At 39.1% G+C, this 18,480-nt stretch overlaps 1 protein-coding gene and 1 non-coding gene across 2 annotated transcripts; one reads left to right on the top strand and one right to left on the bottom strand.

Moving 5' to 3' along the window:
• Positions 1 to 473: 473 nt before the first annotated feature.
• mtfr1l (mitochondrial fission regulator 1-like) lies at positions 474 to 5,864 on the top strand. Its single transcript, XM_063499575.1, has 8 exons — positions 474 to 603; positions 1,418 to 1,500; positions 1,594 to 1,701; positions 1,798 to 1,907; positions 2,291 to 2,502; positions 3,400 to 3,775; positions 3,858 to 4,017; positions 4,154 to 5,864. The coding sequence occupies exons 2-7, from the start codon at positions 1,486 to 1,488 to the stop codon at positions 3,973 to 3,975; spliced, it is 939 nt and encodes a 312-aa protein (XP_063355645.1). The 5' UTR covers positions 474 to 603; positions 1,418 to 1,485; the 3' UTR covers positions 3,976 to 4,017; positions 4,154 to 5,864.
• A 6,260-nt stretch (positions 5,865 to 12,124) lies between these two features.
• On the bottom strand, positions 12,125 to 12,206 carry trnas-gcu (transfer RNA serine (anticodon GCU)). The gene has a single exon. It is a non-coding gene; the product is annotated as a tRNA-Ser (tRNA).
• Between the last annotated feature and the right edge of the window lie 6,274 nt (positions 12,207 to 18,480).

Raw genomic sequence — 18,480 nt, 5'->3', positions numbered from 1 at the left:
ATTAAACACCTGCAAGACTTTAACCCCTCAAATTATATCTCCAAAAGTTGATTCTGTTCATCTGGACGTAGCGTTTTGTGGGAGAAACGTTTCGTCACTCATCCAAGTGACTTCTTCAGTCTCAGCTGACTGCAGGTTTCCCCTGAAGAAGTCACTTGGATGAGTGACGAAACGTTTCTCCCACAAAACGCTACGTCCAGATGAACAGAATCAACTTTTGGAGATTTACTTTCCTGGATGATTGAGAATGCATCAAGACCCCTCAAATTATAATTCTACTATTCTTAAAAGTAGGTCATGTGGTGTTGAGGGTTGGGCTCAAGACAGCAATATACTGAACATAGTTTGACAACAATAACAGCTCGTGGTTTTTGGTAAAAGATATTGGTGGATTTATTTGTAAGCACTGCTCACTTCCACCTGTAGGAGGTGCTCTCGAACCAATCCTGCAAGGAAAGGAAGATCGTGAAGCTGCAGCCAATCAGATCGCAGGACAGAGAGGCACAGGTTTCCGGCCTGCTGAACGACAACAATCTGAAAGACGAAGAGGAGAAGCTGCCGCTTCCACTTCATCGTCGGGATTGTAATCATTTATAATCAACGGTAAATCACAGTTTTCCACTTTGTGCTGAATTCTGTTAAGTTGTACGAAACATGCTGAGATATGTTGGTGAATTTTACATTTGAGGGGTGAAGCAGGGGGCCGTTTTTGGTGCTGCTAAAGCTAGGTGACGGTGCCTGTGTTTGGGACCATTTTTTAGGTTAGCTACCCGGCTAATGACAAACTCAGCCAAGCTGTTCACAAATCACAGGACTAAATGTTATCTTTCCACCGCTTTGCACCTGCTTTCATCCAGGCTAACGTCAGACAAAGTAGCATGCATCGTTTTCATTAATAAAATTACCGGTTTTAGCTACCTAGCTATTTTAGCATTCACGATTCTTACTCCGTTATTTGTTTAATTTGTTGTTTACCAGATAGACGATGGAGTGTGATTAAGCTGTACCAGCTCTGACTAGCTCCCGAGGCGTGACAGTTTATAACACCTGTTTACGACTCGTTTTCTAAAAAGAAATTTCTCAAAAAAGCCACAATCAAATGAGTGCTGATAACTTAACTGTGTATTTGAGCCTTTTATGGCGATTTCTGATGTGTTTGGAAAGTATGGTAAGTTTGGTAAGTAACACGAATCGCCCTGCATTACTACTAAGTAACAAGTCATCGATATTCACAACTGCTTTATATCATATTTTACTAAAACAAGCAAAATCAAATTTATGGGAGAGTATTAGTTCTTGTGAAGTAACCATGTGTTCAGATTTTTCCTGTTGCTCTTAAATAATAAGTCATTTTCAGTCCCGATAACTGGCAGTCTCTCTCACATGACATCTGTTTACTGAAATACTTTGTCTTCAGACACTCCCAGCACCAAACTTTGGTGTGCAACTTCCTGACGAGACGAATGAGACTGATCCACAATTAACATGGAAGCAGAAACGGTAAGTTTTAAAGAGTCTTTTACACACACGGATTGTTCAGGAAAACAAATCCAGCAAGAAAAAAAAAAACTTATGTGTTTTTATTGTTTGCAGGAAGTTATACCCATCTGGCAAAATAAGCCTCATGGATCCACGCGCAGTGTTGTGAGAAGAATAGGTTCCACTCTTCCACTTAAACCTCCTCAAAGGGCATGTTTCCAGGTATATGAAAAATACTGTATTCTCCTAATTATTCTGTCCTTTTTATATATAAAAAAAACCCCCGCTGCTGTATACATTAATGTCTTTGTGCATTAGGAGCTACCAGGTCTGCCTTCTCTTCGTCCAATGGACGGGCCTATGGTTCCTACCTTGGCAGACATAGCCTGGATTGTTGCAGATGAAGAGGAGACATATGCCAGAGTGAGGTGAGTCTAGACTGAAGCGAATAGAAAGGCTAACATGGAGGTTATGGAGTAGTGCCGGGATAATTCTTCTCAACAGCATTAAACCAGACACTTATTTTCCAACTTAGGAAACTGATATATTGTCCTATTTTCCTGTACTAGACAGGTGTTGCTTCATCTTGGTGGTTTTTTTTGTCCTTTTATTCATGAAATTTGAAAAAGGTCGGATTAATTACAGTGCCAATGTTTCACAATAGACACCTCTATCTGATGAGCTCTTGACAAAGATCTCTTCTGGGGAGTTGTTAAAAGGAAAGAGACATTTGTACCCTGGGGAGATAAACAGACTCAACACTTTAAATCTGTTGTTTTGTGACAGTAAACACTTGCTCTTCTGTTTTCAGAAGTGACACACGTCCTCTGAAACACGAATGGCGACCCACACCGCTCCTGGTGCTTCACAGGAATTCATCTGTGCCCAATTTTCGCCGTGAGGGCAAAAGGATGGAGGGGCTGAAGAAGCCCGGCGTGACTGCACTGAACCGTACTACAGCACTGCAGGATGAGCTCAGCAGACTTCGAGCGCAGATCGCTAAAATTGTGGCAAGTGATTCAGGTAACACAACCAGAGATTTGCTACCACACGGGTAAGGTGTTGTCAGCTGTTGCTATATCAACCATAGCGCTGTGGTGGGTGGAAACTGGCAGTCTGGTTAAATGAGGTCCGCAGAGGATTGCAGCTTTAAGATTGCTTTATTAAGCCTGTGACAGAGATACTTTTCCCATGACTGTGTTTCCTTTGTTGCCAAGTCAGCAGCCCTGATTTTGCATGGCTCTTTGGTACTAAGATATCTTGGCATCAGTTTGTAGGTCAGTGAGTAAAGATAATCTCTGAGAGTTACCCATTTAATAGGAGCTCTATTCATTTGCATTGTATTCTTTGTGTTGTATTATAATTCAAATAAATGGATTCTGACCTTGATTCTGATTTATGATAAATAAAAAATGGAAGTCTTCATTTATCAGGCAAACCATTCCACTAGAGTCTGATCACACCTCCAGCTTAATGTCATTAATGGGGAAATGGGCTATAGAAACCAAAACTAAGAAGCTGTATACATGTTTACCTTTGTTATTAAATTGGCCCCTTTAACAAATTATTAGATCTGGCTAAAAGTGGCTCTTTGGAACTGATATTTAAGTACTTAGACAATTATTTAAAATTTCCAACTGCCTGATGAAGTGATTTTGGGCACAGCTGTAGTGTGTGAGCATTGGAGGGAGCTCACACATAGGGGATTACGTGAACTATGAATAATTAGGACAATAAGGCGTAGAAGCAGTGCTTAAAACGCTTTATGCTTGTTTATGTTTATACTTTGACTTTATATTAGATTCAAAGGAAATAATCAGACATGGCTCAGTTTGAAATGTGCAGTTGTGTATGTGGGACATTGCTGAGAGGCACAAACTAAACAACTGCTGCACAGACCATTTCTCTGTTTTCTTTCAGGCTCTAACCCCCTCACCCCAGATCTGCTCTCGCCCGATGACACAAGCATGAGCTTTTCCATGGCGCCTTTTGAGACGGCGTCCTACCAGCCGGCTCCCACGGCGGCTGCTTCCTTTGTCATCAGCGACGTCACAGAGGAAGAAGAACCGGAGGAAGAGGAAGATGAGAAAGATGCCGTCTCTGTGGTTTCAGAGCTGGTCCCTGACCCTCTGCCCCCTGTTTCTATGACAGCATCAGCTACCTTTGATTTGGACAGGCCTAGCATGGACTTCCGGGAGGCAGAGGAGGATACAGTGTCGCTATCAAAGTCCACCAGTTTTGCTGATGTTATGGACATCCTGAAGGACATGAACCGCATGAAGATGAGCAAAGACAGGTAGGAGATGTTGATGTGCAGAAAGCCTCAGAGTTCTCAGGTTTGTAGTCATGAATTTAATGGTTTTGGTGTTGTGATGCAGGTACAACAGAGGCTGCACTTCCCTCAGGGAGGAGGACTCTGCCTCGCTGATTTCAGAAGCTCTGAGGAAAAAGTTTGTCCTGAAGGATGAAGATGCTGCCTCTGTGAAAAGAAAGTAGTGCGATGATGTTAATAAGAAATACCCAATCCTGCTGCTCCATGTAAGTCAGGGGAGAGACTCAGTTTTTGTAGTTCCTGTTTTAAAAGAAAAAAAAAAAGAAATTAAACCTTTGACCACAAGTGTTAGGTAACTGTTTTTTCTTAGTTGCTTTTTTCTCTTTTCCTCGTGATTTTTAGGCCTTTGCCTGTGGATAATGCACCCGTGGATCCACAACCTCGCTCCTCAGACCCAAGGCAATAGCTGTCTGCCAGAGATAGAACAAAAACACTTTGTCCCAGACACTTAAAACCAGTGCGGGTGCATTGTGAAGGGGAACAGCCAACTCTTGGTAACAGTCAGTTTAAGCACTGCGTCACAAAACACTTTCAGTGTGTTTCTCTCTAAAATTTCTTAGTTTTATTTTCGAACAGACTCAACAGACTTGATGCCAATGATGACCAATCATCCGGTCATATAAATCTGATTTGCTTTTGTTTTTATAATAGGTCACCGGTGGAGGCTGACATTAAAACCATTATCATTTCGTTTTTGGACCTAAATTGTGGAATGCCCCTCGCTTTGAAGAGGGTACTGCCCGTCTTTCTTAGTTTTGTTTTCAGTTCTTTCACTAAAGAGATGCAAATAAACCTGTTTTAGCTATGTCAAGAAGTCCTCTCGCATACTTGAAAACGTGTATGTACAGATGAAACAGCTGTAGTGCATATGCAGGGAAGTACTGCAGGTGTATCATAAAAATCATTTAGGATATTTGCTGTTGATGTGTGCATTTCAGTACTGAGTCTGTGGAAACGCACAGCATCATGTACTGTTGTGTTGCTCGATCCACTACACTTCTGCCCTTTAGTTTCAGAGTAATATCCAGATCCATAGTCAATGATTTTACAACTGAAAGGGGAGAGATTACATTGATAATAAAGAGGACAATAGAGGGAAATATGCCCCCATCCTGAGTTGTATTTCCAGTAAAGCCAACAACAGATGCAAGCTTGTACAACTAAGACTCTTAACAATTTTGCCTGTGTGCAGTATGACTAATTGGTAGGGAAAACCATCTGTATAATGTTTATAATGTAATATTAAACAGGTGATTTTACTTTAGGAAGAGACTAAGCTTATGTGTAAGAGAGCTTTTACATCGTGCAGAGTTTACAGATAAAGTCTATTTAGATCAGTCCACGCCTTACCGGTTCAGATGCCTAATTTTATCCCCTTGTTTATTCAAAGTGCCATGGGTTTGTTTCATCCATCCTGCCCTCCGTTTGTCCTAAATGTGCCCTTTGTTCTCAGCTTTTATATTAAGACTCCCAAGCATACAGCCTGTTAACCAGCTGTGTGTATGTGTGTGACATTCACAAGTGTTAGGTTTTTTATTTAAAAAAGAAGAAGAAAGTTGTGGCAAGAAAAATACTTCCACACGTGTCCCTCCTCCTCTGTTGTTGCTGTCATGTGTTGGCTGACACGAGTGGGGATTTTCTTTGGTATGGTTTTGCTGTGTGAAAAGATACTGCTAGGATATTTGTGTTTGAACTGAACAAGAATGTGCCCATCCCTGTCGTCATATGTGTGGAGTTCAAGTTTGCTTTGACTTGCTGGAACTGGCTCCAAGCTGAGTCTCGGTAGATCATGTCACATGCTTGACGTGAACACTGAGGAAAATGCCACATGCAAGTTTAAATAGATTTACTAAGTCTCTGGACTTGAAATGATGACCCTTACACCGCATTCACTACCAGCTGCGTCACCGGTCGTCAGACTTACTCTATTTGCTTTGAAATTCTAGTTTGAGCGTTTGTCGCCGTTGTATCTCCATGTAGTCTTGAGCCTGTCATCACCATTTTTTTTGTCATGTAAGGACTTGTAAATAAAGAATGTGCTGATGTTTTGAAACAGTGTCATTTTTTAAAAAATTACCATGCAGTGATGGATGTTACCACAAGAGGGCAGTGCAGGTAAACCAAGGAGTTGATGCTCTATTCAAAGGCATGATGGTTCTTTGTTCAGAAACAGTTTGGCAGGTCTAACTCAATAACTTCAATTCAATAAGGAAGCAGCCTACTATTAGTTTTAGCACTGGTGCAAAGTAACTTACAAAGTAAAATACATTTCCTCATGTACTGTGCCAAAGTGAGATTTGAAGTTTCTTGTTCTTTGGTTTAGAAGGTAATTTATACTTCAAAGGAAAATCATGGACTTAAAAAAAACTCTGTATACAAAACATACATTTAGATGAAACTAAGCACACATTAACTAGATAAAGTAAATGATCTAAATCCATATTTCAACAATAAATTTATATCAGGTAGACAGTGGAATTCTCATAGACTATAGATTTATGAATGGTATCCACTTACTTTGCATTGTATGTTATAAATTATTCCACTGCAAGTCACAACTAAGTTTTGTGGATTCAGCTGTTATTGTTGCCCAATACAGAATATTTTATTGATATATTATTAGTGATGCTTTCATATGCAAGTAGTGTCATGGTGTCGAAATAGAGCTAATTTTATCTTGTGCAAAAATGGGTCATTTGGCTCTAACAATGAGAACTACTTTATAAAGAGGTCAAATGTCAAAATGCTCACATTCAACCAAAACAATGCTAACAGTTGTCAAATAAATACAGGAGTTACAAAGGTTCTCTGAAATGTAGTTGGATGGAAAAAGTAGTATAATATCAAAATCCTCAGATTTAAGTGTCTTAACTTCATAACTTCTGTAAATGATGTGGATAGCTCTATTTACTTGCTTTCCTTTACTGATGCAGTCTAACTCTAGCCCTCATGTAGATAATGTTAGATAAAGTTTAAGTGCATGTAATATCACATCATACCTACTAAATCTGACTAAATCTCTTCACTTGATTACTCCAGTGGAGTGTCTGTACTCATGTGATTTTCCACAATTATTGTTAACCCACATTCTTTCCCATTTCCTGTTCTTTCTCGGGATGATCCGGCCCCTCAGTGAGTCGCAGTCTATTTTCTGTGAGAGTCCTTGGCCTACTTTGTCCCTCTTCACCTCCACGATGGACTTCCTACCTATTTTAGATACAGGGAGATGTCTGTGGAGAGCTCAATTAATAGGTCTCAGTGTCAAAATGAGGCTCTTCTAAACCTATAAATAAAGGCCTTTAGTTCAAAGTGACATTGACACATTTTCATCACTACGACACTTGTTAGAAGAATTTCAAAGCGGGCTCATGCACTTTTGAATGAGCAGCTGCAAAAAGTTCCTTAGAAATGTCAACAGTGATTAAACTTGACAGAACAAACCCAAACTTGGAGTTTCACGCCAGAGACGTGCGTCTTTACTTAGAGGTTACTGTTCTTATAAATCCTGTCATACATGAATTCTATATTTCAGACATCAGACAGCACAATCAGCACCCTATCAGACTACAGACCACACCTCAAGTGTGTTATTCCTGACTCAACTGAGTCAGGAATAACTAAATTAATCATACATTAGCAGACCAATCATTAGAATATGATTCTCAGTTGCTTGATTGTTATTATGTAAAGCAGACTAAGATACAGTTAATGGATATTTTATTTGGCACACCTGTTCAACTTGCTCAGGAAGCATATATCCAATCAGCCAATCACATGGCATCAACTCAATGAATTAAGATACATAGACATGGTTACGATGACCTGCTGAAGGTCAAACTGAGCATCAATAGAGAATCAATCAATTTTAGGAACTGCTGATCTACTGGGACTTGCCCACATAATCATCTGCAGGGTTTAATAGTGTAAAAAAAGAGAAAACCAGTTCTGCTGTGACGTTCAGATGGTCGGTTAAGAAACTGACATGAACGACATGAAAGCATGGCTCCATCCTGCCTTGTATCAACGGTTTAGGCTGTTTGTGATGTAATGGTGTGGAGGATATTTTCTTGGCACACTCTGGGCACCGAAGTACCAGCTGAGCAACACAGGTGTTAATATAAAACACCACAGCCTACCCGAGTGTTGCTGACCATGTCCATCCCTTTATGATATTACAGTGTACACATTTTCTGACGACTGTTTCCAGCAGGATTGCAGGCTGTGCCGCAAAGCTCGAATCATCTGAAACTGATTTCATAAATATAACAATGAGATCACTGTCCTCAATGGCCTCCACAGTCACCAGATTCCAGTCCAACAGAGCACCTCTGGGATGTGGTAGAAAATCTCTAAAAATCTCTGAGGAATATTCCAGGATCTTGTTGACTCTGTGCAACAAATAATTTAAGAAAGTTCTGAAGAAAAATGGGGCTCCAACCTGTACTGGTGAGGTAAACCTAAGAAACTGGCCACAGAAAATCTCCCAAATGTAATTCTCAATAGATAGATAAAGTTATTTTGAACAATTCAAAGAATTAAACACATTCCATACTTTGTAAACTAAACAAAAAAAAAAAATATACCCAGTATATCAGCTCAAGTGTTATACTTACAAAGAAGTAGGGAGAACTATAAACCTATATGATCCTACTCCTTCTTCCTGTGTAATGAATGATTAGACGTAAAGGAGGACATCCACATATATGTGCATTCACACCTATGCAAACAACCTGTACTTACTAAAAATGACTCAGATTTAACTCAATATTCACACAAAATGACTCATTTCCAGTTGCAGAAGTGAGCGCAGCAGCATATACTATGTAAAATATTGTTACTGGCAATTTTTTTGGTGATTTATTGCTTAATTGCTTTACCTAATACTGAAATGAATTAAATCCCCCCCTCCGTTAGTACACAGTACATTTACAGATGTAAGCACCACATTCTCTGGCACCTGCCTCTCAAAGCAGCAACACCTCTAAAAATAGGTCACTATAAAGCCCCCGTCTCACAACAACAACACTTTGGCTTGCGCTGTGCACGAATGATTTGCTGTGAACAAATTGCACAATGCAAGCGGCGCTTCTGGGAAGTACTTCCATGTGACTTTGACCACTATGACCTTAGCACAAACATATATAAACAAACTGACTTTAGAGATTAAAAGCACTTTTTATACCTACAAAATGTTTTTTATTGTTACTTTAAAGTTAGTTGATTTAACAGACTCATCCTTCAGCCTCAAGTGGTCATTTGAGGAACTGCAGCTTTTGGGACCTGTGTGGCTTTGGAGTTTGGCCCATTGCCCCAAACTGGGAAGCAGCTCCAGCCGAGTTTCCGCTCTGCAAGAAGAATCGAAGCAGCAAGCATGCAAACAGTTAGAGCATCTGTCATTCTGACTGGTCAGCATGTCTTGTCCATGTCCCTAACCACTAAAGCTTTTTGTCACTGTCTCTTTACATGACTGGAAGCTCTACAGAAGTCTGTCTTTGGAAGAAGAAACATCCCTCACGTGTCCCAGATGTTTTTTCATGCTGCCCAGAGGCATCTGTTACTTTCAAGAACAATATGATCTGTGGGACTGCTTTTAGGTTGCTTTGTGGCTGTAGAATTGGATGGGAGTTTTACTTTGAGCAGAAGCGTTGTCAGGGCTTCTCGTTTTGATTAATCTGTCTGACAAATGTGCAAACAGCTATTGCAGAAAGGAGGGTGTGCCTGAGTTACAGCTGAACTGAAGCAAAACGGAGTGATGGGAAACCAGCCTGCAGCCATCAGTCTCACAGCTCAGGTGTAACAGAGAACATGTCACAGGCGAAAGAATTTATAATAGCACATTCATTGCATCTTTCCCAAGGAATGGCTTCATTCGTGGCTCACACCTCAAAATACACCATTAGCATTTGAGATCAAGATACACGCACTGAGGCTCCAGAGAAATGTGACATTAATATATCCATGCAAAGACTCTGACACTGAATATTAAATAATGATACAGTAATTAATATAATAACATATAAATGACACATTTTCTATATCTATCCAAAAGAGACTTTCGGTTATTTAAATTGTTACATATATTTTGAATATGTTAGTTGAAATTTGTGCTTTGAGACAACATTGAGATTTGTATATTCTCTCTTTGCTCGAGTTGGTTCTCTCCAGGTACTCTGGCTTCATCCTACAGCCCAAAGACATGCTTGTTAGTTTAACTGATGACTCTAAATTTGCCATAGTCAAAGTGAGCATTGACGACCTATCCAGGGTCCAGTTTCAGCCCTAGAACAGCTGGGATAAAGCATTCTTTGTCAAAATATTGCAAAACTACTTGGTTTTCAGTTAGAAACCATGAAGCTGCTTTCACTTCTGCATAGAAATGTCACTTTTGTAGCTCAGCTGTGGAAATACCACAGGAAATACCAAAGGTAAAGTGCACTGGGCTTCATGATGATCAAAACAGCTCCCAAACTCTGTGCTCCTCATTATCCACCCAAGAGAAAGAGCAACCTGTGGAAACATGAGTGTTCCAGCGTTTCATCCAAATAGCATCATCATGCTTTGCTTTTCACTGAATAGGTCAAGTGTTTGCTTTTTTTGTATGTGTGTGTGTGATTTATATTGACCACGGCAGCATTATGTAAAGTGCTAACGGCGAAGCAATCCCAGTATGGCTTCACACCACTCTGATGTGCGCAAGACTTTTCAATTGTGTCTACCATACAAAGAAAAAACCACAGAATGTGTAAAAACGTAACAGCTTTTTTGTGTTTGCGTGTTCACTTCAAGTGTCATCTTCCACGTAGTATCGTAGCAACTGAATGAAGCAGCAACTGAGTGGATGACAAGGGTCTGGGGTAACACAAGCACAGCATCTGCTACATCTACCCGCCCACCCTCCCCAAGAGTCACCCACGCATCCGCCCGCGTCATCAAGACACAGAACCAACACTTATGACTCACAACAGCAAAAGCTCCACAAGAGCTGTTGCAGCTCAATTGAATTCACTCTGTTGCTTCTATTTTGGGGCCTTTGTAGTGCTTCTATCTTATTAGTGGGTTAGCCCTCTAAACATGATTGCTTTGTGATGCAAAGTAAATTGCGTCTGTAAGTGGTGCTGTTGATAGCACTCGAGTGCGGCGTTACCCTGCCTCTCACTTTAACAGCGCGGCGAACCTGTTGCAGCTCTTTCCAGAACATCAGAGTAGAATACCTGTAAATTTACACAGTGTAAATTTAACTCTCACTTTATCTGCCTTTTATTTGATGCTACATTTGCTGAATTTCTTTCTAACTTCAATACACAACAATTACTTGCTTTCTTAAAGAGCCATTTTAATAATTTCTGTCACTTCCTTATGTCAAAAACAACATAGAACTGCAAATATGGCTCTAAAAAGTGCAAGTGAATTGATAAATGACAAGAAAAGATGACATGAATGGTGAGCGATGTAATGAAGATGAATTGCAGACAGGTCTAATGGGTTCTGTACGGGCAAAGCAGAGCACCTGATACCTGTCATATGTTCAAATGCGTCATTTGACATCACAAATTGTAGAAAGTAATCTTCATGGCCTTAATTCAGCGTACAAAATGATCACGCATGACATTTTTTTCATTAGATGGCTTTGTAGGTAAATATCTAGAAGCATTTTAACGATCGGCTCATCTCAAAATGTAGACTCCCAAATTTGGTAAATCTGGTAAACAAATATGGCTATGATTGTTTTCAGAAATGATAAGGAGATGGATGCATGAACTAACCCCGAAGCTCTGAGTCATGTTTTGATAAGAAATTGATAAGAGCCAGTTTGTGAGTCCCAGATGGTACCCAGTATTGTGGCCTACATGGCAGCCATTAATAAGTGATGCAATTTCTGTAGCTAATATGATATGCAGAAATATGTGTTGACTCAAAGGCATGACTAGATGTAAATAACAGTTTTCTTGAAGTGGGCTGTTACTGACATGAATGAAAATAAACTGATGAGCTTACTTTTATTACTTACTATTTATTCGGATACATTTACTTGTCCCGTTTAGACCACTTTACATAAACATTACTAACAAACTACGGGTATTAACGGGCAACTTCTTTTGTATACTTTATTAATCCCCTGTAGGGTAGGGAAATTACACTCTGCATTTAATCCATTCACCCAGTGGGCAGCCACCAACCCAGCGCCCAGGGAGCAGTGTGTAGGGATTGTACCTTGCTCAGACGTACCTCAGGGTAGCCGTTCGGTGGATTTGAACCCCCGACCTTTCGATAATTGCGCGAACCTATTGAGCTATCTCCTCCCTAAAATGAGACCGACGAGGATGGGATTCGAACCCACGCGTGCAGAGCACAATGGATTAGCAGTCCATCGCCTTAACCACTCGGCCACCTCGTCATATGGTGTTACTTCGCTGAGGGTATTTCAGAGACCCTTATTGCGGGATGAACAGCGCAGTTGGAATCCTTCTCTCACTTTAAATAAAACATCCTATTTTATGCCAAGTGTGCACTTCCAACTATGTGACTGATGAAGTATGCAACCAGTGATCAAATATGAATTTTATGGTCCAGTCCTCTTTATCTGTAGTTGTTCAAACGTTCCACTCTGTCACTGTTATGAAGTCATAAAAATGAGTTTGAGGGATATCACCAGCATTTGAGTCACAGACACATTTATTAACCAGTAAATATGGTCAAACGTCTCAAAGCAGGAATTTTCTGTATGTGATTCTCTGTCTTTCAAAATGTTTGTGGAATTTATAATTAAAACATCTATAATTAAAGTTCTTGTTTATAATTCAAAACAAAGAATATCGTTTAACTCCTGGCTTATTACTCTCTCTACTTCTACTTCTATATATTGTATATAGGTAGGTATATAAGTAGGTATTTTAGGAAATATTATAGCCATTTAAAAAACTGCGCCTCCTGTGGAGAAAAATGGACTTGAGATCTCAATGCTAAGAGAGACTAAAGCAGTGTTGATGGTAAAACTATAAAATGATGACCATTTTTGTCCTTGTCCTGGTGCTCTAAGTTAATGTTATTTGAAATGAGGAGTGGTAAGTGTTTTCTGTTCTCATTATGTGTGAAATATTTGCTTGATGTATAATTCCTTTTAAAAACTGTGGTGGATCAAAAGTACAACCTCAGTTTCAAAGTTTTCATATCAGGACATCAGTCCATCCATTTACAACCACTTTTCTTCCACTTATCCAATTCAGGTTAGTGGTTTGGTTGGAGCCCATCCCAGCTATTAGGACATAATAAAAATACCCTCAGAAGAACAACAACACATGACATATTACATCATGTCATTATTTATTTAACAAAAGCTAAGATTCGGCCACAAAACTTCACAAAAGTGTAGTTTAATTCACTTCTAAAGATGGATTGGTCTGACCAATGAATCAAGGGCTCGGAAAGTGGAGGGAGTAGAGGAAGCTATTAGCTTAATTGTATATTTTTGAAAACAAGAGTAGTTTGAGAAATCACTGGTATTGTGGTCAGCGTGTTGCTTCGTGGGATTTTGTTGTTGGTAACTAAAATATATGAGGAAAAAAACATAGTAATAATCTTTATAATATAAATTCCACAAAAATCTTAAAACTAGAGAAGCACTTACAGAAAAATGAAGCTCTGACATAATGATTGTCCGTTATTTACCAGTCAGTAAATGTGTCCGTGACTCAAACATTGGTGATTTCCCTCAAACACATTTTCTTGCTTCATAACAGAGACAGAATGGAACATCTGGACGACTACAGATAAAGAGTACTGGACCATAAACTATCCTTTTTGACAAAAACATGATCACTGGTTGCGTACTTCATCAAATATGCAGTTCTTGTAGAAGTGCACACTTGGCATAAAGTGGGATGCTTTATCTATATTCTGGGATCAGTTCAGCCATGCAACCTGATTCATTAAAAAAGGATTCCAACTGTGCTGTTAATCCCTCTATAACACGGCTAGCCAAGATTTACTGGTTGCTTTAATGAGGGAACTGGTTAGCTTTCTCTCTTTTCTGCCTTTAATTATATACAAGTATATGGTTGCTGAAGATAACACAAGTGTGATGCTCACTTGTGAGTGCTTCAACATAGATGCAATTATCATATCCAGTAATGCAAGACCTTTAAAATCATGACTGTAACTTTAACTAAGTTACTGAAAATATTAAAGTCAGTTAGTTTAACTTCGTAAGGTTATCTAGATAATTCAGTCTCGATAAGTTATCATTCCTGGAAGACAGACCTGAGGAAGAGATTATTATTTGTTAAATACACTGTAACCATGAACAGTTGTTCGTCCTCTTACAGAGATGTGATCCTCTTAATGAAACAGGGGATCAGCTGTTCTGTGTTGCTTTTGGCCTCTGTTGTCTCATTAGTCCTGACTGGCACACAGTAGGCTAAAAAGTGACCAGCTGGAGACCAGCTACACTGTCAGGAAGTGCGTCACTAGATCAAATACAGTGATGCAAGAACGGTGTATCGGTTTGAAAAGCTCCTATTTAAATCAGCATTCAGTAAAATGAACACAATGTTCAATATCTCAATCAGCCGAGTTTTACACCTCTCGAGTGTGAGATCCTGTGAGGTGTTGAAGACTCATGAATCAGCAGAGACACATGAGGCAAACTTGTTGTTTTAGAAACCTGACATTAATATCCAACTGTGGTGTTCACAAAACATAAATGTATGCACACTTGAAGGGACATATGGACACGCCACAGGTGTATTATGTCTTAATTTCTCCTGAGGGTTTGGTGGAAGAATTGATGTCACTTTTCTAAGGGGGACTCCAACATATGATTCTCCATAAAGCTATAGCTGTTTTATTTTTTATCTCTAAAAAGAGATAATAAGTGAACCTCAGAAGTGTTCATAGGTACATATTTGTTCAACAGCAATTTCAACATAGTCAGGCCAACTTTTCTGCATTTTTACTATTTGTACTAAGCTAATATTTTATTTGTGCTACTCTTTCTTATGGTGTGCACAGATACATAATAACTAGCAGGAGTAAGGAATATGTCTTAATATGTCTTAAAGGTAGAGTGAGGACTTCATGAAAACAATGGCGTGGGGTAATGGTGTTCACCAGCTTGTTTCTTATTCCCTAGTTATTGATCATCAAAGCAGTGTTACCCTGGTTGCAAGTTAACCAGGGTAACACTGTTTTAATGACGCCAACCGTGATTTAAAGCAACCTGATAACAGCGACTAAGGAATGAGAAACAAGCTAATGATTAACCATATATGCTAAAAAACAAACATATGATTATTTTCAACTTAATAAGATGAAAATTATTTTCAGAACTTTGTAAGAGGTCAGAAACAAAGAGGATTTTTTAGTAGCTTAATTAAAACAGAAACTGTTTGTAAAAGCCGTAATAACAAACTGTTTTACCGATTTCAGTCCTGCTAATCCTCCTGCTAATGTCTGAAATGAACTATGAGATATTTGTGTACATGTTGTGTAGATGACAGTGTAACTCACGACAGAAATACTATTAGAAAGTGGAGTTTATCATGTGACAAAGGTCCCTGTGTTGAATCAAAGTAGATACTGTGTGTAGAGATAAAGTTGGCTATACGTGTTCAATTTGAAAGTTATATTTCTTTAAAGTGAAAGCTCTCTCTCTCTCTCTCTCTCTCACACACACACACACACACACACACACACATTTACTCCTAGCTCTCATTACTTTATTGTACCCTGCAGAGACCAGTCTTGGGGTGGCTCTTAATAAGATAGGCTAATTAGACTGGGTTCTTGGGGAATCCACTTGCCCATTACTGTAACACATGCTGGGACATATGTGTGTATGTGCATGTGTAGGTGTGTGGCTGTTCTATAATGTCAGGCTGGGTCATTGGTACTTGATCACATGACTTTTTGAAGACTTAAATTTCTAATTTCATCAAATATGTTGGTTCTTTATTTCTCTGCTGTTCGTGTCCAGTGAATCCAGATAGAATTACAATATTTGCAGGCTTTGAATTTGCTTGTTTGATCTGAAAATATTAAATTCAACAGAAATGCTTTGTAGTGGCTTATAATCTCTCTTATAATAATTTACTGTACAGAAGCTTAAATACGATGATAGTAATCTTTTATCAAGGAAGTAAATTTCTTATCAATTTTCCACTGTGTTGTTAGAAAGTCACAGTTGGAATGAATCTTAAAATGAGTAATAATTACACAACAGATCTGTCATTAGTTATGATAGCTAATGATCCAAACATTCACTCAGTCTATCAGCCCTTCAATTCATCCCTGAATGTGACAACACTGATCATGTCTTCTTGGCAGAGAAACTGATGTGAACACCATGTGTGTGTGAGCAGGAGACTACACTCCAAGAATAGCCTGGTGACATGTTGAGTCTCCCAGAGGAGCTGCGAACCCAACAGAAAGAGGCAAAATGTGGAGTTTGGCACATGCAAGTGTGACAAAGTCTGAGAGGGGATTTCATAACCTCATGGTATTCAAGACACAATGAGCGGAACCAGTCACCAGTGGCACCAGTGGCACCAGTGAATGAGACTCTGAACTGTTCAGAGAGTAAAGCGAGCTTTTAATGTCATATGTTGTGATTTTTTTTATAAGGACACATCATGAATGAAGAACAAGTCAGTAGTGTTACTCATTCATGTTGTTATAGAAAGACATTCATGAAGATCTTTATGATTTAACATGAATCAGACTGTCTTCTTACAATTACTACTAGCATAAATACTTTTGCGCCCTTTTTTGTGCCACAAATATCATGTTTTCAGTAACTTTGGTGGATATAAGGTGTTTACAGCCTGTTCCCATTACTGAACATTTGGTTCTGATGGAAATCTGGTAAAGAAATATTTCTCCAGTTAAATAATTATTAATATATTGCAATCATTGTAGACAAACAGATGTTAAATATAGATATGTGAACAGCTAAGGATTATTGATGAAAGCTCTTTTTCTGTGCATTAATAGAATGTTAATGTCAGCATTTTGAGCATGTTAGCATCAGAGACTTTATATACATGGATGTGGCCACCATGACATGAGCCTCATGGTAAAGCCTCTAGGTGAGCATTTTGACTGTTACCATTTTATGAAACAAAATGTGTTTTGAAACCAGATGTTGTTAGGGAAGGAGAAACACTGCACACTCATACCTCTTGAGGTCGACCTGCTCTAAAGCATATCCTGTTTTATCGTCTTTTTTGACTCCAACACGGTCCATGAAATAGAAAAACCTCACGCTGTATCCAGAAATGCTTGAAACTACCTTGTTCCAAGTGTTATTTTCAAATTGTCCCATGTTGTCTTATCTGGTAGTGGCCGATGGCTGGTTCTGGATGCTTCTTCCTGTTAAAAGGGAGTTTTTCCTTCCCATTGTCACCGATTGCTTGCTGATGGGGTCATGTGATTGTTGGGGTTTTCTCTCTATTATTATTGGGTCTTTACCTTAAAATATATAGTGCCTTGTGGTGACTATTATTGTGAATTCATTCCTGTAAAGACTAAGCCTATGCTTGAAGCCACTGAGGTGTTCGATGGCGGAGGTGATGTGATGCCACTGTCATGAATGAAACTTGAGAGTGCAGTAACTACAGCCGTACTTATCTTGTCCGTTTAACACATTTATTGCTTTCCATCAGTTGCATTTGTTGTTCAGCAGTTCTCTTAGTATACAACGTCATTTAACATAAATCACAACAGCACAGAGATCACAAATTGTTTGCTCCTTCCGACCAACAAGACTTGACACTAATTAGATGTGCCTTAAACCTATACCTTAAACACTGTACCATAAAACATATTATACCATAAAAACACAAAAAGTGACCCCTAGTGGCACATATAAGGTAACAACACAAAAAAGGCTCCTACAGTTCCTATATAAATAAAATTAAACTGAACTGAATTGAATTAAATGGAATTAACTTACTGACTATAAAACCAGATTTCCTTTGGGAACAGGAGGAGTTGCCCACTTCTGGCCAGCTTAGAAACGCTTAAGCTACATACGCAGTGGAAGTTATTTGTAGCATTTCTCAAACATTTCTCATCTGCCAGGCATCTTTCTGCCATTGAGAATGAAACATACCCCTGATTAATGTATGACCTGGTAGTAAATATGTTCAAAGGTCACCTAGGCAACTGGAGGCTGGAAAGTCTGCAAATGACGAGCCATCAGCTTCAAAACAATATGCAGTGAACAAATCAGCTTTATGTATTAGCTTCACCTTTCAGACCTGGAAACTATGTCCAACCTTTATATACAGTCTGTTTCTAGCATGCACATGTTAGTGTTAATTATTTCAAAGCACCCTATACCCAAGTACAGACTCACTGGTGATGCTTTTATAACACTATGGGGCCAAAGTTGATTTGAAATGTATATGTGAAATCATTATATATGCAGGGAGGTCTGCTTCAGCAATATTAGACATCCCAAAATGCATTTCCTCGTTAACATCCTATAATTCTTCATCATGCATGAGAGGCCAAGTGTGATCGGTAATGGTTCAGCCTACTGGTAAAAAAACAAAAGGAATTCTGCATTTCTATGGTGTATGGTGTACGTGGTGCATGTGTGTGATATATTTTTTATTCCTACCCTCAACGTCAGCTGTTGCATTAGTATGAAAAAAGAGCACATGTTTAAA

Source organism: Pelmatolapia mariae, linkage group LG16_19 (genome assembly GCF_036321145.2).
Source record: "Pelmatolapia mariae isolate MD_Pm_ZW linkage group LG16_19, Pm_UMD_F_2, whole genome shotgun sequence".
Taxonomy (NCBI): domain Eukaryota; kingdom Metazoa; phylum Chordata; class Actinopteri; order Cichliformes; family Cichlidae; genus Pelmatolapia; species Pelmatolapia mariae.
Note: the sequence above shows the minus strand (reverse complement) of the source record. Positions and strands in the feature narration are given on the sequence as shown.

Bases quoted from the DNA above. Each gene is read 5' to 3' on its own strand.
- mtfr1l (XM_063499575.1), top strand. The intron at 1,908-2,290 runs GTGAGTCTAGAC...TTCTGTTTTCAG, and splicing joins GAGACATATGCCAGAGTGAG to AAGTGACACACGTCCTCTGA. The intron at 3,776-3,857 runs GTAGGAGATGTT...GTTGTGATGCAG, and splicing joins ATGAAGATGAGCAAAGACAG to GTACAACAGAGGCTGCACTT.